We start from the raw sequence: 22,149 nt of genomic DNA, 5'->3' as shown, positions 1-22,149 counted from the left end.
CCGCCCGCGGCCCGCACCGTTCATCTGACCACGCCCCTACCCCTGGCGTCGACCTCTCCCGATTGGGCAGCCGAGGGGGAGGAGGCGGGGCGCGGCCGGCCTGACCTCATGACCCTGCGCTGCGCCGAGCCGCGGAAGGCACGCTTGACTGACAGGCGGAGGTGGCGCGGTTGCTACGGCAGGTGAGTTCCGGGCCGCAGCCAGCTGCTTTAGGGGGCCGGGTCTCTCCGAACAGGGGCGAGCCCAGTCCAGCTACGGGCCGGCGGGGGCCTGGCCCTGCCTGGTACGCAGAACGCCGCGGCCAGGTGAGCTGAGCCTGGGACCCCCCCCCCCCAACCCTGGCCGCCACCGCCCTGTGCCCTCCTCCGGCCGGCGCCCAGGGGATCCTCTCGGGGCCCAGCAGCCCACTTCGAGCCCCCAGGGGCTCGTTACTTCTCCGGAACAGGGGCCGCTATCTCTTTTATTTCTGCCTGGGCCTGACCCGGCGTTTAAGGCACGCGTGTGGCGTCTCGGAGCGCTGACTTGTATTTCCCCGGGGTCTGGGCCCTGACGGGCACTTTTTTCTTTAGGGACAAAAGATGACCACTTCTTAGCGGCGATGAATTAAAGTCCCAGCCCCGACTGCCCCGCTAATGATCACTTCCAGCCACTTCTCCCCGAGGAGAGTCGCGTCTGGTGTTTTGAACCCACCCGGGAGGGTTTGAGGGTAGAGGGTGCTTGCTGGCCGCTTCCCGGGACCTTCGGGGGCCTTGTTTTCGTCCTTTGTCACGAGGACTGTCTCTCCGGCCTCCGCCCCTTCTACCCGAGGATGCTGTGAGGATTAAGTTTATTTGAAAAAACAGGCATCAACAAATGCTTAGGATATACCTAAATGCATAAATAATGGCTTACGGGACGTCTAGAAAGCCCTTATTAGTTTTTCTTTTCTCAATATACTGTCTGTCCTTTCCTTTGCAAGAACTACCTGTTATTAAGCACTTCTTATGTGGCTGGCACTGGACTCAGCATTATTTCATTGAACTCATCCAACAGTCCTAGGAAGTAGATTCAGTTACTGTTTTTCATTTTGCAAATGAAGACACCAAGGCTCAGAGAGGCAGTATGTGCCTCAGGTAACACAGCTGGAAGGTGGAGCAGGCATCAGTCACAGGCCTACCTCTGCTGCACCTTGTGCACATAAGAGTTCAGTAGTGTTTACTGCAGGTTCCCTGTTCCAGAAGACCATTCTGAAGCAGGGCAGCATTTCTGGAATGCCTTACTTTTCTCTGGAACAGTCTCCTTGGAGGTTGTTGTTCTCTTCCTTGGACTGAGACAAATAGTAGATTCAGGACTTGTTGGAACAGCCTTTTGGCTTTGATGAAAAGCCATAGTTTAAAAGCCTCCAAGTCTTTCCCTCTGCAGCCTGGTTCAGCCAAACCCAGATGCACATGAAATCACTGGGCACCTTGTCCGTGGTGGCTGAAGGAGAGGCTCCTTGGGAATTGCTGCAGGAACCCAGGGAGTTGACATCTGCAGCTCTCACGCTCTCAGAGTTGGCTGCAATTTTGCCCTCCCAGCAGCGCTACTACCGGGGGTACTGGACAGCACTGAGGAGAGGGCCACAAGGCCAAGGACATTTCCGGATCCTCCTCATCTGACATCCCAGGGAGGACCATCTGGTACAGATGCACTGTCCCCGCTGGCCAAGACCAGAGTGCCCACTGGTAACCTCCTGGGCTGTAGCAGATCTAATTGAGACTTGTTTAGCAAAAGTAATGCTGATAAGTGGCAGCTGTGAATCTGGCAGCGTGTGGCTGGGCCGAGGGGCTGCAGATCCTCTGAGTTTTGCTGGGCCTTTTTGGGGATGGGATGAAACTGCTTCTCAGAGGGAGCCTGTGGGTAATCTGGGTTCTCTTCAGTTCAGAGATAGACCATGTCTTAGTTTGGTTTGAGAGCTTGGTTCCTGAAGGAAATGTCCAGGTTTGGCTTGAGTTTGGGTTAGTGTGCTGGCTCCTTTCTGGAGCCAGGTGAAATGTGGGCTTGTGTCAGTGAGCATTAATGTCTTTGGGATCCAGCAAAATGATTGCAGTTCACAGCCTGGTCATAGTACGTATTCAGTGAATGTTAGACTGGTTTACTTATTCAGCAGCTATTTACTGAGCTTTCAGTATATGGAGCAGGCACTGTTTTAGGTGCTTGAAAAACATCAGGGAGCAAAAGAGACTAAAGATCCCTGAACTAGTGGACTTTATGTTCTGATAACATGATAAGTATGTAAGTATGTTACAAGGTGATGCCATGGAAATAGAAAAAAATAGAGCAAGGCAAGGGAATCAGGGGTGGGAGGGAGGATTGACTTGCTAATTTAAGTTGGTGTTCTGGTTTGCGGTTTGGTGGGTAACATGACAAAGCAGTGGACTGAATTATAGGCCCTGGGTTCAAGTCCCAGTTCTGCCAGCTTGCTGTGTGAGTCTGGCCAGGAAACTTCCCTTCTCTGAGCCAGTTTCCCCACCAGAGTCCCTGCTGTGCTGTTTACTGGCTGTGTGACCTTGGCATGAACCTCTCTGATCCTTTCCTGCTTGGTGGTTTTAGGGGTCCTAGTCTGAGTTTCTGCTTAGACCTACTCCAGGGTTTGCAGCTTCTCAGTGACCGTGGCCAGTCACTGCCTCCCGCCTGTCAAGCCCCAGGGACTGCCAGCGTGGGGCAGCCACAAACCCCATTAACAGACTCTTTTGGACCCTGGAACAAAGTGCAGTACCAGGTTTTGGGCCATGAAGAGATGTTATCCTAAACTTAAGGAATTTAAGTTGAGCAGAAAAATGCTGGGTGAAGAATGACTCAGAAGAGGCATTCACGAGGGAGGCCAGGGGAAGCTACTCTGGGGGTGTGGGGGTGTGGGTTCAAGCATGTAGAGGTCATCCCCGCTCCAGTCTGTCCAGGGCTATTTGGGAGCTGGTAGAGCCGGCAGTTCAGAGCACTGACTTTGGGGCAGGCAGTCCTGGGTTTGAATCCTGGCTCAGCTGCTCGGTAGCTCTGTGGCCCCCTGCCAGTCACTTCGCCTCTCTGAGCCTCCATCTTTCCTCCTTTAGTGATGGAGGTGGAGATGGATTTAGTTCTCAATGTTGCCCGACCTCCAGAGTGGTTGTGAGGACTTAGTGAGGTCTAGTAGTACCCGTTCCAGTACACAGGGCCACTCCGGGCGGCGGCAGGCAGGGCTTGGCAGGGAAGGAGGTTTAAGGGTCCTGCCTTGAGGGTCGGAAAGACGGTGGACTTGGTGAATTAAGACTGGTTAAAGGAAGGGATGTATCTGGGATTTGGGGAAAATGGGGTTGCTTGGAAGTAGAATGGAGAGAAGGCACGAGGGAGGGAAGAGGTACGTGTTCTGTGGGGCGGAGGGCAGCATGGAGGGGTGTGGGCACAGGTGTGTGGGGTGTGGAGTGGCCAGTGTGGTGGGGATCAGGGCAGGTGGGGTCCTTGTGTTGGGGGCGGGCTTGGTTGCATCACCTTCCCATCCTGAGGAACTGGGCTCTTAGGCGGCAGGAGGATGTAGCCAGAACCCCTAGGAAAGTGATGAGTAATGGGCACCTGAGGCCTGGACGCAGCAGCTCTGCCAGGCCCAGATGTGCTGCCTCACTGCCTGCGCTCCTGCGCGGGGTTGAGGTGGGTTACTTCCCCCGTCACTCCGTGCAGGCCCCGGGGAGGGGGACCGTGCCTGCCCTTATTCAGGATGAAGCATCTTGGAAGTCTCATCCGGGGCCTGCAATGGGTGGGCTCAGTGCCAGACCTACCGGCCTGCCTCCTTGCTTTCTGTTTTCTCTTCCCTGAGAGAGGAGGTGGGTCTGGTGGGTCAGGAGGGAGAGGTGCCCTGGGGTCGCTGTAGTGGAGGCGCAACCCCTCTGGCTGGCATCTCGGGCGCTGGCTGGGGGGCGGTGATTTCCAACAGCACAGCGGAGCCGCGGCTCTCAAGAGGGCCCATTCCTGCATCCAGGCCTCTCAGCAGCACAGGTATCTTTTCCTTTCAGTCTTTATTAAACGCCTGCCGTGGGCACTCCATTTATTTGCACAGAGGGAAGGGTGGGAAGGGCTGTGAAGGCGGACCCCACCTGGCTCACTTCCCACTGCACCGCTTCCTTGCTCTGTGGTCTCAGGCAAGTGGCTTCCCATCTCGGAGCCTCCGTTCTTCCTCCATAAGATGAGAAACAGCGGTCCTTACCCAAGAGTGTGTAGTGAAGTGCCGGGCATCGTGCCTAGCTCAGAGTAGGCCCTCGAGCTTCTGCTGTTGAGTTAGGGTTACCTTTTCCGAAAGACCCCTCCCTGCTCCCACCTTAAGTGAATTAAAAGCACTCTTTCAAAAGTGTCTATTTTAAAAAACATCAAACTTATAGAAAAGCGAAAAGAATAATAAAATGAAATCCCATTTATACCCTTCACCTGTATTCACCAATTATTAATATGTTTGCCCTGTTTACTGTCTGTATATTTATACACTCATTATCACCAGAATCATTATTGCCGATCTATTTAAGAGTAAGTTGCAGATATCATGACCCTTTGCCCCTAAATATTGCAGGAGGAATTATCTAAGAACAAGGACACTGTAATACATAACCAGAAAATGGTTTTCATCTTCAGAAACTTTAACACTGATATTGATATAATACTATATCAGTTTCCCAGGGCTGCCGTAAAGTCCACAGACTGGGTGGCTTAAACAACAAGATAAAGATGTCAGCAGATTTGGTTTCTTCTGAGGCCTCACTGACTTGTAGGCAGTGACCTCCTTGCTGTGGCCTCACATGGTCTTTTCTCTGGGTGCATCCTTGGTTCCTCCTTGTGTATCCAAATTTCCTCCTCTTATAAGGACACCAGTCAGGTTGGATTAAGGCCCACCCTAAAGACCTCACTGAACTTAATTACCTCTTTAAAGACCTTATCTCCCAGGGGCTTCCCTGGTGGCGCAGTGGTTGAGAGTCCACCTGCCGATGCAGGGGACACGGGTTCGTGCCCCGGTCCGGGAAGATCCCACATGCCGCGGAATGGCTAGGCCCGTGAGCCATGGCCGCTGAGCCTGCGTGTCCGGAGCCTGTGCTCCGCAACGGGAGAGGCCACGACAGTGAGAGGCCCGCGTACCACAAAAAAAAAAAAAAAGAAAGACCTTATCTCACAGTAAGATTACATTCTGAGGTACTGGAGGTTAGGACTTCAACATATGAATTGGTGGGGGGACACAACTGGGTCCATAACAAATGCTGTTATCTAATATGTAGTCCATATTCAAATGTGTCAGTTGTTCCACTAATGTCCTTTTCCCCGTTGATCCAGGATCCAACGTTGTCAAGTCTTTTTAGTGCCTTTTCTCTGGAACAGTTTCTCAGCCTGTGTTGAGAAAGGGAATTGATTTGCCTAGAAGCAGAGGTGCTGGCTGCCTTGGGACAGGAACCCTATTTAAGGATTTGCATCATTCCCTTGGGTCTCTTTTCAGGGCTTTACTTTGATGTCAGAAGCACCAGGAGGTGAGCTTGGATCTTTAAAAGTGTCACCGAGAGCCAGAACTGCGTTAGTCACCTGCTGTGTGTCACACTTGGTGGACGTTATACATTTCTCGGCTGGGCTGGTCGGCTTGCACTGCCCTGGGCAATGGAGCCCTGAGTGAAAAGCTAATGCAGGACATGCGACTTATGTTCCTACCAATCTCAGTTTCCAGATCTATAAAACATGGCCAGTAACACAATTTATAGTACTAAGCATTTTTTGAACTTTGTTGCTGTGCAGATAAATACAAACTCTGAGCCGCCCTGCAAGTCCCGGTTATCAGAAGTCATTAAATCCTTCCCATGCATTGTCCCACTTCATCCTCTCAGTTACCCTAGTTGCTGTCTTTGTCCCCATTTTCCTGGATGAGGAAACTGAGGGTTGGGTGATTTAGCTAAAGATACACAGCTTGCAAATGACAAGAGCAAGGAACCGAACTCGGGGCTAGGTGTCTCCATAATTGCCTTGTGTGATTACAGACAACTCCGGGGATAACGGGTGTGGAGCAACTGGCATGTAGTAAGAGCGCAGTGGAAGGTGGCTCCCGTTAGTAATTATAGCATCCTTTGTGGCTGCACACAGGTGCCCTGGTGTGGAAACAAGGAACTCTGTGCCCCATGAGGGCAGGGCCTGGGCCTGGCTTCTTTCCCATCACCCTAAGGCGGTCAGTGTTGGTTGGGGACAGAGATAAAACAAAATGAAAAATTTTAGACGGCTGGGATCAGTAAAGTATGATCCTTGCAGACACATGCACTTCAGATGTGTCAGGTCCTGCGTGGAATATTAAGCACCCAAAGTTTTTGGTTCTACCACTTGACATTTCCCTGTATGTAAACTGATTTTTTAAAACTTGAAGTAGAGTTGATTTACAATGTCGTGTTAGTTTCAGGTGTATAGCACAGTGATTCAGTTATACATACATACGTATATAGGTGTGCATAGGTATATAATGTGTGTATGTAGGTATATATAGGTATATATATATATAGGTGTGTTTATATATGTATATATATGTATTCTTTTTCAGATTCTTTTCCTTTACAGGTTACTACAAAATACTGAGTATAGATCCCTGTGCTATACATTAGGTCCTTGTTGGTTATCTATTTTATATAATAGGGTGTGTATGTTAATCCCAGCCTCCTCATTTCCCCTTTGGTAACCATAAGTTTGTTTTCTATGTTTGTGGGTCTATTTGTATAAAATGATTTTTAACCATTAACTTTTAACTAATGTTAGTAAACCTTAAACTTTCTATGCTGCTCATACACTGTTGGAAGGCAGATAAATTTATATAATCTTTCTGGAGGAAAATTTGTCAGTGTATATCTAGTGCCTTCAAAACAAACATTTTGACCCAGTAATTTTTCCTGTGGTCAAAGATGTAGTCAAAGATTTATATTCTAAAATATTCCTCACTGCCATATATCTAATAACAAAACACATACACACACATACAAATACCCTAAGTGTCCAACAGTAGGAGAATGGTTAAGTAAGGTATTGTAGAGCTTAAATTGTATGTGGTGTAATGTTATTCAGCCATTAGAAATGAAGTTGTTGATGGGGCTTCCCTGGTGGCACAGTGGTTGAGAGTCCGCCTGCCAATGCAGGGGACACGGGTTCGTGCCCCGGTCCGGGAAGATCCCACATGCCGCGGAGCGGCTGGGCCCGTGAGCCATGGCCGCTGAGCCTGCGCGTCCGGAGCCTGTGCTCCGCAACGGGAGAGGCCACAACAGTGAGAAGCCCGCGTACCGCAAAAAAAAAAAAAAAAAAAGAAGTTGTTGAAAAGAAGTCTAGTGATGTGGGAAACGTATATAATATAAACCAAAAAAAAATCTGTATACAAACTATATCTGTTACAGTCTGGTTTAGTTTTAAAATTTATATATTCATACATATGAATAAGACTTACCAAAGCAGTAACCAAGTTTTTTTCTGTATAGAAGGATTACAGGTGATTTTTATTTCATTTTATGTTTGTCTGTGTTTTCCAGCTTCTATGGAGGTGAATATTAATTTCATTAAAACCAAACAAAAACGCCATTTTCTCTTTGCAGGATAGGTAGGAGAAGATGAAAAATTTTAATCCAGCACAGAAGTTAATGAGGCAAAAACAAAGGTATTAAGAGCAAATCTTCTTCTGAATGAGTCACAGGGTGAAGAGTTGTACTTTCAAGCCATCCAGGTAGCGGCTGAGGCGTTTCCTCTGTTGGGGCTTCCAGGTCCACTCAGGTGCTGCTGCCCCTGTCTGAAATGGCCCTCAAGTGTCCTGTTCACACTCTGTGGGCCTGGAGAGCTCCAAGGGATGAGGTCCTCCTCCCCCAGGGTGCTCTCAGGGGTCTGCAGAGAAGCACGGACAGACGCAAGAGGGGCAACCCCACATGCTCCTCTTATTTTCGAATCTTTTTTTTTTTTTTTTTTTTGCGGTATGCGGGCCTCTCACCGTTGTGGCCTCTCCTGTTGTGGAGCACAGGCTCCGGACGCGCAGGCTCAGCGGCCATGGCCCACGGGCCCAGCCGCTCCGCAGCATGTGGGATCCTCCTGGACCGGGGCACTAACCCGTGTCCCCTGCATTGGCAGGCGGACTCTCAACCACTGCGCCACCAGGGAAGCCCTTATTTTCGAAACTTCAAAAATTATGCTTAAAAGTAACCTATTAGGGTCTATGTTACAAAAGCAACACAAATTCGTTGCAGAAAATTCAGACAAGCAAAAAAGGAGGAAAAAAAATCACTTGACTCCATCCTCCCAGAGATGAGGAGGGCACCCTTTCTGTACGTGCAAAAACAAAATTATTTTACCAAAATGAAATTTTACTATCACAGTGTTTTATAACTTTTTGACTTTTTTTTCCCTTTTCCATTATGGTTTATTACAGGATATTGAATATCGTTTCTGTGCTATACAGTAGGACCTTATTTATCCATTCTGTGTATAATAGTTTGCATCTGTATAGCTTTTTGACTTCCGATTCATTCAGCAAATATTTACTGAGAAGTTACTGTGTTCCAGGTGCCGTTTTAGGTATTTGGGGTACAACAGTGCATAAAACAGATTCCTGCCCTAGGGGACTCACATTCTTGAGGAAAGATAGGAATTAGACAAAAAAACAAACAAAAAAACCCGGCAGTCTAGTGTTTAGGACTTTGCGCTTCCACCGCAGGGGACCCGGGTTCAATCCCTGGTTGGGAACTAAGATCCTGCGCGCTGTACAGTGTGGCCAAAAAAAAAAAAAAAAAAAGATAAATGACCAAAATGATTATAGAGTATGCCAAGTATGGGCCAGGATGGACATAGGGCCTTTCTCAAAAGAGAGTAGTGGGGTAGGGTGGGACTGCCTTCAGCAGGGTGGCCAGGGGACCTGGTCAGGGGACAGTGAAGCCGAGTACTGAAGGATGAGAGAGGGAGAGATACACTGAGCAGCATGGCAGGGCACCAGTGGGGACCAGTGTCTTTCCTGGTCATTGAGTATTTTACTTCATTATACCCCGTCCCAGCTTTTTCAAAAAAAATTTTTAATGGCGTCATACTATATGTATTCTTCTGCAACTTATTTAAAAGTTACTGTATTTTAGTTTTAAAATGTCAGTAGAATACATATAACATAAAATGTACCATCTTAATCATTTTTTAGTGTACAGTTCGCTGGCATTAAGTATATTCACAGTGTTATGCAACCATCACCACCGTCCATCTCCAGAACTTTTCCATCTCCCCAAGCTGAAGCTCTGCACCCACAAATCAACTCTCCATTCCCCCTACCCGTGACAACCATCATTCTACTGTCTGTCTCTATGGATCTGACTCCTCTAGGGACCTCATATAGGGAGAGTCGTACAGTATTTGTCCTTTTGTGTCCGGCTTATTTCATTTCACATAATGTCATCTAAAACATTCCAAGACCGTAGAAAGTTCTCTCTTGCCTGTTTGCAGTGTAGCCTTACCTTCTGCCCCAGGCAACTACTGATCCAGTTTCTATCACTGCAGATTAGTTTCGTCTGTTTTGAAATTTCATAAAAGTAGAATCATATAATGTGTACTTTTTGTTTCTTTGACTTCTTTTCCTCAGTTTAGTGTTTCTGGAATTGATTCATGTTGCTGTGTGTATCAGTAGGTCTTTCTAATGCCATGTATTATTCTATGATATGAAAATACCAGTAGTTTGCTTCAGTCCCCCGTTTGTTGGACATTTAGGGTCTTTCCAGTTTTGGGCTATTATGTATAAAGCCATTAGGAGTGTCTGTGTACAAGTCTTTGTGTGGATGCATGTTTTCATTTCTCCTGGGAAAATATCTAAGAGAGGAATTGCAGGATCCTATGATAAGTATAAGCTTAACTTTGTAGGAAACTGTTAAACTATTTTCCAAAGCTTTTTATACCACTTAACATTCCTATCAGAATATATGAGAATTCCTTTACAAATTCAGCAACAGCTGGTAACGTAGGTTATTAGTTTTAGATATTCTTGGGTGTGTGAGATGTTATCTCATGGTTTTAACTTGCATGTCTCTGATGGCAGATGATGTTGAGCGTGTTTTCATGGGCTCATTGGCCGTTCTTACTTGGTGAAGTATCTGTTTAATCATTTGTCCGTTTAACAAAATTAGACCATTTATCCTTTTGGGAGTTGTAAGAGTTCTTTATATATTTTGGATATTTGTCAGATACAGGCTTCGTGAACATTTTCTTCCAGCCTGTAGCTTGTCTTTTCATTTTCTTAACATCATCTTTTGAAAAGAAAAAGTTTTAATTTTGAAAAAGTCCAGTTCATCAGTGTTTCCTTTTATGATTAATGCCTTTTGTGTCCTGAGACCTTCGCCAGCTCCAAAGTCGCCAAGATTTTCTGTTTTTTCCTCTAGAAGTTTCAGAGTTGTAATTTGTTTGTTTAATGTCTGTGATCCGGAGAATTGGCAGGCTGTTCCGTGCCCAGGCTGGTCCTGGAGGGGCTGTTGGTCAACGGGAGGGTCAGGGTGAGGTCCGGGGCTGCGGTGGATGGGAGGTCAGCCTCAGCACTGTGGTGGCTCAGCAGACGGACCTTCAGGGCTCCGTGGGGTTTGCAGATCTCCCACGTCAAGTATACAGCCATCAGTGAAGAGAGCGGTTGAATTCACACTCAGGGTTCTACATTAACCAACTCATTATTCCTCACGGATTTGTATTCTCCAGAGCATCCAGGTCCTTCCATAGAATAAAAAAGACCGTATAGGTGGAACAGTCCAAAGTTTTCTACAAAGAAGGTGGTGTTCAGTTGCTGCTCACAACAGTTGACGCCCTGGGGTTTGGAGATGCAGTTGGTCATAGTAACTGCTGACAGCCTGTTACCGACTGCACTTGACAGCACATCCGAGGACCACCTAAGTGCAGAATCTCGAGTGAACAGACGTTAGACGCTGGACAGCAAGGTGCCGTGTTGTTCACACTTCGTTGCTCCTTCAAGACATGGACGTCAACCATTGGATATCGAGTTTATGAAGTGTTTGCATGAAAAAGTGAGTATTATCCCACTTATTGACAAAACTCACACCGGAGAAGTGCCAACGGTTTAGAAAACAGATGATGAAAGAGACCCAAAACTATAAAATTAAGATACGTGAATTTCCAGAAACAGATGATGATGAAGAAGAAAAACTTGTTAAAAACATGGAGGACCGTTTACCTCTTGCTGTGGCAGGTAGCAGGACTGTCCTCAAGGTTAGTGGCAAAAGGGTCAGGGGAAGGTGGTATCCTTGGGGTATTGCTGAAGCTAAAAGTGGTGAACATTGGGATTTGACAATTCTAAGAAATATGTTGCCAAGAACACACATGCAGGACTTGAAAAATGTTATTGGTAACGTGCGCTACGAGAACTACAGAAGCAGAAAACCTGCAGCTGTGACTTACAATGGAGTTGTTAACGACAGAACAAAAGGCAGCTTCCTAAGAGCCCCCTGGCACAAATGGAAGAAGAAAGAAGGGAGCGTGTAGCTAAGATGAAGTTGCAGATGGAGCAGGCGTTGGAGATGAAGGCCAAAGAAGTTCAAAAGCTGAAGGACTCTGAAGCTGAGCTCCAGCGGCGCCATGAGCAAATGAAAGAGAATTTGGAAGCACTGCACAAAGAATTGGAGGAAAAATGTCATCAATTTGAAGATGAGAAAGCAAACTGGAAAGCTCGACAGTGTACTTTCGAGCAACCAAACTCTTAGCGAACCGTGGAGAAGAATGAGAAGAAAGGGAAGATCTTTTAAACCCTCTACTGACCACCAATTACATAAAGTCTGTGATTCATTTCTAAATAATTTTTGTATACGATACATAGGGTAGGGGTTAAAGTTCTTTCTTTTTTTACCATGTGGATATCATTGTTCCAGTACCATTTGTTGAAAAGACCATCTTTTGCCCATTGAATTATATCAGTACCTTGGGATTTCCCTCGTGGTCCAGTGGGTAAGACTCCATGGTCCCAATGCAGGGGGAGCAGGTTCTATCCCTGGTCAGGGAACTACATCCCACATGCCACAACTAAGAGTCTGCATGCCGCAGCTAAGAAGTCCGCACGTCACAACTAAGAGTCTGCATGCCGCGGCTAGGAAGTCTGCACGCCACAACTAAGACTTGGCACAGCCAAAATTAAAAATAATAATAATAATGAATTATATCAGTACCTTTGTTGGAAATCAATTGACAACAAATGTGTGGGTCTAGACTCTCTGTTCCCTTGAGCTGTATGTCTGTGTTTGAGCCCATGCCACACTGACTTGATTACTGTAGCTTTATAGAAAGTCTTAAGTCAAGTGGTATAAGTCTTCCAACTTTGTTCTTTGCAAAAATTGTTTTGGCTATTCTAGGTCTTTTGCTTTTCCCTATAAATTTTATGTTATTTTTTTATGAAAAGAATTATTTATTTATTTATTTATTTATTTAGACTGTGTTGGGTCTTCGTTGCTGCACACGGGCTTTCTCTTGTTGCGGCGAGCAGGGGCTACTCTTCATTGCAGCGCGTGGGCTTCTCATTGCAGTGGCTTCTCTTGTGGAGCACAGGCTCTAGGCGTATGGGCTGCAGTAGTTGCAGCACGCGGACCCTAGGGTGCGGGGGCTTCAGTAGTGGCGGCACACGGGCTCTAGGGCACGTGGACTTCAGTAGTTATGGCACACAGGCTCAGTAGCTGTGGCGTGCGGGCTTAGTTGCTTCACGGCACATGGGATCTTCCTGGACCAGGGATTGAACCCGTGTCCCCTGCATTGGCAGGAGGATTCTTAACCACTGCACCACCAGGGAAGACCCCTTATAAATTTTAGAATCAGCTCGGCAGTTTCTACAAACAAGGCTGCTGGGATTTTGATTGAGATTACACTGAATCTGTAGATCAATTTGGGGAGAACGGACATCTTAACAATATTAAGTGTGCTAGTCCGTGAACATGGTATATCTCTCCATTTATTTAGATCTAATTTAATTTCATGGATAGGAGGATTCAACATTCATCATCATTTTCAATGGCAACGTAGTACAACAGTGTACGGTTGTGCTGTTATTTATCCAGTTGCCTGTTGTTGTTCACTTAGATTATGTCCAGTTTCCCCCCATTATAAACAGTGTTACAGTGGATGTCTTTGTCATTCTGTCTTTGCACACACCCTTGATGACTTACTTAGAGAACATCTGGAGCCAAGTCAACCCTCTTGACTGTTCTTTGCTCTCTGCCTTACTTAAACTGGTGGGCATTTGTGTGCGGTGGAATGTGGAATGCCAGTGATCGGGCTTGCTTTTGGTGAGGCCCAGTGCACAGTGACTCAGAACAGGGGTTGGCTAACTGTGACAGCAGGCTGGGATTGTTTTGTCAAGCCCTCGAGCTAAGATTTTTTTTTTAATTTATTTATTTTTTGCTGCATTGGGTCTTCGTTGCTGCACGCAGGCTTTCTCTAGTTGCAGTGAGCGGGGTCTACTCTTCGTTGCAGTGTGCAGGCTTCTCAATGCAGTGGCTTCTCTTGTTGCGGAACACGGGCTCCAGGCGTGTGGGCTTCAGTAGTTGTGGCACGTGGGCTCAGTAGTTGTGGCTCGCGGGCTCTAGAGTGCAGTCTCAGTAGTTGTGGCGCACGGGCTTAGTTGCTCCGTGGCATGTGGGATCTTCCCGGACCAGAGCTCGAACCCGTGTCCCCTGCATTGGCAGGAGGATTCTTAACCACTGCACCACCAGGGAAGTCCTGAGCTAAGAATTTTTTTTAAATATATTTTTAATGGATTATAAAACAAAACAGAAACAAAGAAGAATATGTTTTGAAGATCACTGTGGGCAGCAAAGCCTAAATCCTTACTACCTGGGCCCTTATAGAAAAATTTTGCTGACCCCTGACTTAGAGCAAGGCTCTGCACTGGACAGACCTGATCAGGTCCCCGCCCACCACGTACTAGCCCAGGATCGACCGTGGCCAAGTTCCTAGCTCATTAGCTCCAGTTCTGTTTCTTCATCTGTAAAATGGGCAGTGAGAGTACACAGAGGGTTGTTAGCCACAGGGCTATTTTTTTTTTTTTCTATCTGAAGTTGCAGGAATGTAAGTAGTCTGATTGCACATGTGAGTCAAGAGTGGGCCTGTCACTGTCATCCTTGTCTGGGGCAATGTTCACGGCACTGGGCATCAAGCTCATAACCTGGCTCAGCCATCTAGCTGGAGAGATGGGGCACATACCAAAGCTACTCAAAAAACCCACATACTGCAGCTTAAAATAGTGTGGAGCTGCCACTCACCCAGTGCACTTGGCCTCAGTGGAAACGAAAAACTAAAAATCTGGGTTCAAAGGAGGAGGACTGGAATTTAGAACCTTGAACCCCGTCATTGGCATGTGACCATTTTAAATGGTAGCTTCTCACTGCCTCTCCCTCTATGAACTGCCCACACCTGGGAAGCTGTGGCCCACCAAGGAAGGGAGAGCATTGGTGACATGCGGACGAATCTGATTGTGTCTATCGCCTAGGGTCGGGGGTTCTGAGCAGTACAAAGTTCTTGGGAGGCTCAAAGGATGATCTGAGGGTCTCAGTGGCCCTCCTGGAAGGGGCGGATCCTTCTGTCCGTGGGGAGCAATAGCTGGAGAGGCCCCGTGGCCCTCTCCTGCAGATCCCTCTCTCGGGGATCGCGAAGGTAACGCCCAGCAGTGATTAGTGAAAGGTCCAGCACCCCCCAGGAGGGGCTGTTTGCCCTGTTTGCCAGCTCCACCCAAGCCTTCTTCAATGGCCCCTTCAGTGGTGTGTTTTTATTGTCCCTGTGGATGGACTGGGGAGTGTGTCCAGCCTGTGGATACCCCAAATGTCCAAAAATTCACTTTCCTCTCCCAGGAGGAATTCTGGGCTGTTTTTAGCCCCTGGTTGGTGCTAAGAGTGATTTTAAGGTAACGGAGCTACATGAAGTGTGCTGGTTTGTCCCTCTAGGTTCCCTGCCAGAAGCCTGCACTCACTCCGGCCCACTGCAGCCCAGCACTGTCGGCCGTCACCGGAGAATGCGGATGCTGGCTGCTTCCTGGGACTGTCGCTTTGCACAAAGGTAGGCCCATAGCCTGCTCCACTCAGGTGTAGCCCTTATGCACAGACCAAGGAGGAAGTTTGGATTTTTCTTTTTAGGTGAAATAATGGAATTGTGGTTATGTTTGTTTGTTTTTACTTTTTCTTTTTTCAAGTCTCGTAGAAAAACATACACGGATGAAATGACGTGATATCTGGGATTTGCTGCAGAAAAAGAGGAAGTGGGAGGTTGAGATGAAGCAAGGTTGGCCATGGATTAGTTGTGAAGCCAGGTGATGGGTACATGGGGGTGTGTTACACACTTCCATCTGCATCTGCATATGTTTATATTTTCCGTAAGTTCCAAAGAGAGAGCCTTAAGAGTCTGACCAGCTTGGGTTTCGGCCTTAGCCCTGGTGCTCCTGTTTGCAAGACCTGAGACCAGAAGTGTCCCGTTTCCTCATCTACAAAATGGGGCAAAACACAGCTGCCTCAAAGATTGCCGGGGGAAGTTTTCAATGAAAGAATACACAGAAAGCACTTAGTCTGGGACCTGGCCCCTAATCAGTCCCAATCACTCCTGTTCTGGCTGGGAGTCTGGGCCAGTTCACCCCCGGCCGACCATATGGAGTGAGGAGGGGGCTTACAGGAGGGTGCCTGGGGGTGTCCACCTCCCTCTGGTGGATGCACAGCCTCTGCCTTTGATTAAAGCACTTTTGGCTCCACCTACATCTTTGATTGGTTGGACCTTTCTTGATAATAGTTTGGAGCTAGAATCAAAAGCCAGGTTCCTGGGTACAATTTCCGCTAAAATATTGGGTTGTGGAAGCATTTACTTAGTTATTTCTTTTTAAACATTTCCTTTTGAAATAATTATAGATACACAGTAAGTTGCCAGGAATGTGCTGGGAGGTCCCATGTACCTTTCACCCAGTGTCCCCCAGTGGTAACACATCTCTGGTGTTTCTATACCACAGTGTCATGACCAGCAAAGTGACTGGTACAACCCAGGGAGCTTATTCAGATTTCACCAGTTTTACCTGCACCCATTTGTGTGTATGAGGTGTGTGTGTGTGTGTTCAGTTCTGAGCAGTTTTACACACATGTAGAGCCACGTAACTACCACCACACTCAAAATACAGAACTACCTATCACCACCAAGGAGTTCCCTCAAAGGAAGCATTTGTTTTTCAAAACAGAAATACCTTTTTTCCTTCTGATTTAAAAAAAGAGAGAAATTATACACAGAAGAGTGTCAGGAAGGAAGTTTGCCACAGTATCATCAGCAATTTTACTTTATACTTTGTACTTTTTTTTTTAACATCATCTGAGTTTTGTTTTTATAATAAGCATGTATCATTGTAAAAAAACAACAAAGCTATTGTGAAATCTCTCACCCAGATACACCACCATTTGGTGCTTTAGTGAACATCTTTCGGACCTCTTCCTAGGTTGGTTTGCCCGCCCTTCTCTCTGACTTGCTCCTTCTCAGGAAACATTTTCTGGAGGAGCTGCTGCTCTGCTGGCCTCCTCTAGTATCGTGGTGTTTAAGGATTCTTCTCTAAGTGGGGTTTCTCATAGGAAGTGAGATAAGTGGCCTATGGGGCACCTGGCCTCTCAGAAGCTCTTGAGAAGAGGGGTCTTGCTTGCTTAGAGAAGACTGAGGTCAACATCTGCTTCTTGCCTTTCTACTTGGTTTTGAGATCCAGCCTCTCCACCCAGCCCTCTGCTGCCCCCTTGGGTAGAGTAGTCTCCAGGGCATGGGTCTGGTCTCTTTTAATAAAAGTACCACAGTTTTAGATTCCTCGACACGCAGCTTCCCCAATGTAGGCAGGACCCTTGCATCTTCCCTGTCGACACTTTTAATCATCACACCCAGCGCTTGAATCCTAATCATCATCCCAGCACCTGCTCTCCCTGTGCCAGCCCTGTGCCAGGCGTCTGATGTATATTATCTTCATGAGTCCTCTGAGCAACCCATCAGGGTGGGTGTTATCTCCCTCCCCAGTTCTCAGGCAAGGAGAGTGAGGCTCAGAAAAGTTAAGTAGCTTCCCTGGGTCACCAGCTGGTATGTGGCAGAGCTGGGACTAGAGACCAAAGTGTGCACTTCACCACCAGCCTCCCCTGCCTCTGGCCAGCAGTGGCTGCCATTAACCCAGGGTTCCTTGTGTTTTCTTGTAGGTAAGCCCAGGCCAGCATGGGGGACTCCAGGGACCTTTGCCCTCATCTTGACTCTATAGGGGAGGTGACCAAAGAGGACTTGCTGCTCAAATCCAAGGTAAAGGGTCAGACCTTACGGGGCTGAGGCCCACACCCAGGGCCACCACATTCCTGGGGTACAAACGTTTCTGAAGCAGCGGAAGAACTGGCCCCTGACAGTCTCTTCTTGGCCTTTTCTGTAAATGGAAAAGCTGGCGACAGTTTAGGAGGCCTTCCAGGGGCTGTGTCCTAACAGCCATTAATTACCATGTAGACCAGTCAGTCCATTTGGGAACACTGATGCTCTGCCCATTAGTGGTTGGAGCAGGTGCAAGGCAGGGAATGAGTCAGACTCTGAGAGTCCACGGGCGTTTTTGCACACGTGACTTGTGAAGGGCTCAGGGAGCCTCAAAGAGAGAAGGTGGGCCACTTTGAATAGGGAAGATGTGTTGTCTGTTTGTTAAGTTAAATTTTTTAAAATAGGTAACATGTGGTTCAAAAATGAAGCAATGTAAGAAGAAAAATGTCGAGAAGTACCCCCCCACCTGCGCTGTGCCCAGCTTCTCCATTCCACCCTCATGTAACCAGGGACATTAGTTGCTTTCGTTTCTTTTCAGAGTTTCTTTATGGAAATACTTACTTTTCATTTTCCCCTTTATTACATAAAAGGTAGTGTACTATAGCTATTTTTTTTTTTTTTTTTTTTTTTTGGTTGCATTGGGTCTTCGTTGCGGTGCATGGGCTTCTCACTGCAGTGTCTTCTCTTGTTGCGGAGCACAGGCTCTAGGCGCACGGGCTTCATTATTTGTGGCGCATGGACTCAGTAGTTGTGGCTCGCGGGCTCTAGAGTGCAGGCTCAGTAGTTGTGGCGCACGGGCTTAGTTGCTCTGCGGCATGTGGGATTTTCCCGGACCAGGGCTTGAACCCGTGTCCCCTGCATTGGTGGGCGGGTTCTTAACCACTGAGCCACCAGGGAAGCCCTACTATAGCTATTTTTGTAACGTGCTTTATTCACAGGGCAGTGTATCTTGGAGCTCTTTGGCCTCGGCACATAGATCTCATGGTTTATCTTGAAGTTGCATCATGTTCGTCGTGTGGACTCCATAGCTGATCCTCTGTGGGTGGATATCTGGGCCCTTTGCAGCCTTCTGCCAATACCGTGTTGTTGTGTTCAGGGGAAGAGCCATGTGCAGGGGCCATTCCCAGAAGTGGGGGTGGGTCAGATTCGTAGACATATTTCCTTGTCTTCTTTCCAGACACCTAATGCTGGTCGTTCAGCCTCCCTGCACCAGCAGGTTCTGGGTGGCTTTTGGCCTGAGCTGGTTTAGTCTGGGCCCGCATGAGGACGCGATCCTTCAAAGTACCCATGGCTTCTTTTGAAGTAGTTTCACTGGCTGTTACTGAACCAAGTTTGTTTGCCCAGCATGCATCAAGCCAAACGCTGAGACACCGAGGTTTGCAGCAGAGAAAGGATTTATTCACAAGGCAGCCAAGCGAGGAGACGAGAGAACAAGTCTCAGGTCCACCTCCCCAAAGGCCAGGGGCTTGGGGTATTTATGGGTTAAGGAAGCAGGGTGGTCTTAGGCGTGGGGAAAGGTGAGGTAATCGGTGTTCTGCACAGGTGTTGTCTGAGTTACATCCTTCTTCCTGGGATGCATGTTCAAAAATGGAGGCGCCTAGCATGAACTGAGGGTGGAGTTTTTGGCCCTCTGATGACAAAAGGTCATTCATCGGACACCTACGTAGGCCCAGTTTTAGGGTCAGTGGTCCCAACCAGTTTAAGCCAGCTCAAACTGGACAAGAGCTGACTCCAAGTTTCTAAAAAACAGCTTAAGCCCCTATTCCTATAGTGACCCACACATCAGAGCTGTTAGAGCTGTTATCTATAGGGGTTGTTAAGGAGTCTTGTGATATATAGGCTACGCAAAGCTTGGAGGGTATGCAATTTGAGAAAAATAATTAAGACAAGCTTGCTCAGTGAAGGCAGGCTCAAAGCAGAGGGGCTTTTTAAGGAGCTGTTTCCTTAGCTGCTATTCTGTAAGACAAGGTCAATTTCTGTTAATCACCAATTTCTGTTAACCCTAAGGGGCGTGGTTTCAGTGTGGTCAGGAGGAGGGGCAGCGAGGCTCCGGTGCATTTGCAGGGTCTAATGCTGGGTCTCTTCCTGAGTCTGCACAAAGGAATAAGTGAGACAAGCTGAGAGGATCTCTCAGGGAATCTGAGAGCAGGGAGGAGATAAACGAGGTGGGAGGAGGGAGGCAGAATGTGAAAAGACTGGGCTGGGATGTGGCAGCCTTTTGGAAATCTACAAAATGAAACCAGTGTTGTTTTAGAATACGCAGAAGGGGCTTCCCTGGTGGCCCAGTGGTTAAGAATCTGCCGGCCAATGCAGGGGACACGGGTTCGAGCCCTGGTCCGGGAAGATCCCACATGCCGCAGAGCAACTAAGCCCGTGTGCCACAACTACTGACCCTGCGCTCTAGAGCCCATGAGACACAACTACTGAGCCCACATGCCACAGCTACTGAAGCCTGTGTGCCCAACGCAGCCATAAATAAATAAATGATAAACAAACAAATAAATAAAATTTATAAAATAAAATAAAATACCCAGAAGGGGCACGGATTGAACAGGTAGCTCAAAATGGAGGAAATGCAAATGGCCGAGAAACTCTTGAAAAAAGATGCCTGACTTCCCCGATGGTTAAGGATTTTGCCAGAGAAGCAACATGACACCATTTTCAGGTGGGCAAAGCCGAAGCTGCTCTCACTCAGAGCTGACCAAGGGAGGGAAGTAGACCAGGCGTGGTAGTGGGGTTAGGCATTGCTGTGACTTTAGGGGTGCAATGCCACCTCTGGGAGTTTATCTAGTAGAAGTGTAGTAGCAGTTACAAATACAGCAGTATTTATTGAGCATTATTTGTAAAAGGAAAATACTGGTGGCAGTCTGCATGTTCATCAAGAAGGGAATGAGTGAACAAATTATGGTGTCTGTGCCCATGGTGTGTGCCACCATGCACTCATGGCAAAGAATGAGACGTGGTCTCTGTGGACAGACTAGAAGGATGACCACAAATAGGTGACAAAAGCCTGTTACCGAAAAATTTGTATAGTATGATCTTATGTTTACTAGAAATCACACCCCCCATGCATATATGTTTATATAAGAAGAAGATATGGAGGGATATACTTCAAATTATTACAGCATATATGTATTGCATATAGTATACTACACATTATATACAGAATATATGTATTGTATATAATATACTACACATTATATACAGTGTATGTGCATCGTTTAAATTGTTAAACATACAATACTTTTATCATTCAAATGACTGAAATGAAAAAAAAAAAACTTGGGAAGATGGGAGTGAACTGTGAAATCAGAAAATCACAAAAGCCATGACAGATTTGGAAAGGTCAAGAGCTGTGACTTCGAGTCCACTAAGCAGACTGATCTCTAGCCAGCCGTAGCATCCTTAGCAAGAGACCCTAAATCACAGATTGCAGATCTCTGCCCTGTTGTATGGGATGAGCTGTGTCACCTCCACCCTAGTGAGAGTCCCACATTCAGGCTGTTTACAAACAGCCAAAATCTGGGCTTAGTGAGACGAAGAAGTTCCCATGGAGGCCTGGGGGTCGACGTGGTCACCCTTGGAAGGAAACTGGGAAGTTGGATGACCGCGGCTCCTCAGCTTCCCCTTCTGACTCTGCTCTGTAGGGTCGTGACCTCTCTGAGCCTCAGTTTCTCATCTTATGAAGGAGATCTTGATGGGACCTGCTGCACAGACTGTGGTGGGGATTACATGAGCAAGGTGTAACAAACTTAGCTGGGTGCTTGGACTGTTGTGATCCCTCACCAGAGGTCAGCTCTCACTCTGATTAAGTACTCTGTAACTGCTACCAGCACTTAGAATTCATCGCACAACTGGCAGAGACACATTGGGTATTGTGGAGGCTCAGTTGGGGATTGCTGTTCTAGACAGGCACAGACAAAATTACTTAGAACAGTTTAAATTATAACAAAGAGACCCTGAGATACGGTGGCTTAAATGAGACAGAAGTTTACTTTTCTCTCACTGAACAGTCCAGACGTAGGTAGGTAGCACTGACAGAGTGGCTCTGCCATTCTCAACACATGGCTTACATCTCCAGGCCCAAAGTGGTTGCTTCACTTCCTGCCATCACATCTGCATTCCAGCCAATGGAAAGAGGAGAAAGAACAAGGGTTATGCAAAACTCATAAGTGGCACATGTCGCTTTTCGCTGTCATACTATTGACTAGAACTGAGCCCCATGATCACAGCGGGGGCTGGGACACATAGTCTGCAGCTGGCTGGCCATGTGCTCAGCCTAAATTCATGGATTCTTTTATTAAAGCAGGGAGGAGAGAGATTGGTAGACAAGAAGCAGGCTCTGTCATCCAGACCACCAGAAACCTGGGTGTTTTCTGTGGTCAGCAAATATATTGATCTCCTGATCTGTACCAGGCTCTCTGTGAAGTCGCAGGGGTAGGCAAAACAGGCCATCCTTCTTTCATGGAGCCCATAGCCTAGGTGGGGAGAAAGGCTTAAATAAATAAATGCAACGAAGGAAGAGTAGAAGGTGTGTTGAGGGAGCATATTATGGCGTCTGTTTATTTAGGCTTTAAATGATTGTATTGAAAATGTGTTTACAGGCACATGATAAAACGAAATTCAAACATTAAAATTTAAAGTGCCCCTGTGGGCCAGCGAGGGCCTTTCTGAGGCAAAGCCTCTAAGCTGAGACCTTCAGGTGGGTCCGTCAGTGCACATCCAACAGGCCACTCACACCCTTCTCCTCCTCTCTCTCCGCACCTCACACAGGGCACCTGTCAGTCATGCGGTGTTTCCGGACCCAACCTGTGGGCCTGTCTCCAGGTAAAGTATCCTTGCAGCTGTCTGGGTTGTGGAGCTGGGTCCAGACTCTGGGGTGGGAAC

At 47.3% G+C, this 22,149-nt stretch overlaps 1 protein-coding gene and 1 pseudogene across 6 annotated transcripts in view; both read left to right on the top strand.

The window, feature by feature from the left end:
* The first annotated feature begins 98 nt into the window (after positions 1-98).
* USP20 (ubiquitin specific peptidase 20) overlaps positions 99-22,149 on the top strand; it is a 47,276-nt gene continuing 25,225 nt past the window's right edge. For 2 of the 5 annotated variants that reach the window (XM_081237766.1, XM_081237764.1), the window contains exons 1-4: positions 99-182; positions 14,916-15,027; positions 17,166-17,262; positions 22,036-22,089. In XM_081237766.1, coding sequence (XP_081093892.1) covers positions 17,182-17,262; positions 22,036-22,089 — 135 coding nt within the window. In that variant the 5' untranslated portion in view covers positions 99-182; positions 14,916-15,027; positions 17,166-17,181. The other 3 variants (XM_081237765.1, XM_081237768.1, XM_081237767.1) reach the window with 3 other exon arrangements.
* LOC308619243 (septin-7-like) lies at positions 10,403-12,085 on the top strand (annotated as a pseudogene). Its single transcript has one exon. The product of its transcript is annotated as a septin-7-like (transcript).

Source organism: Mesoplodon bidens (assembly GCF_964165515.1).
Source record: "Mesoplodon bidens genome assembly, chromosome: 6".
In the NCBI taxonomy this organism is placed as follows: domain Eukaryota; kingdom Metazoa; phylum Chordata; class Mammalia; order Artiodactyla; family Ziphiidae; genus Mesoplodon; species Mesoplodon bidens.
Note: the sequence above shows the minus strand (reverse complement) of the source record. Positions and strands in the feature narration are given on the sequence as shown.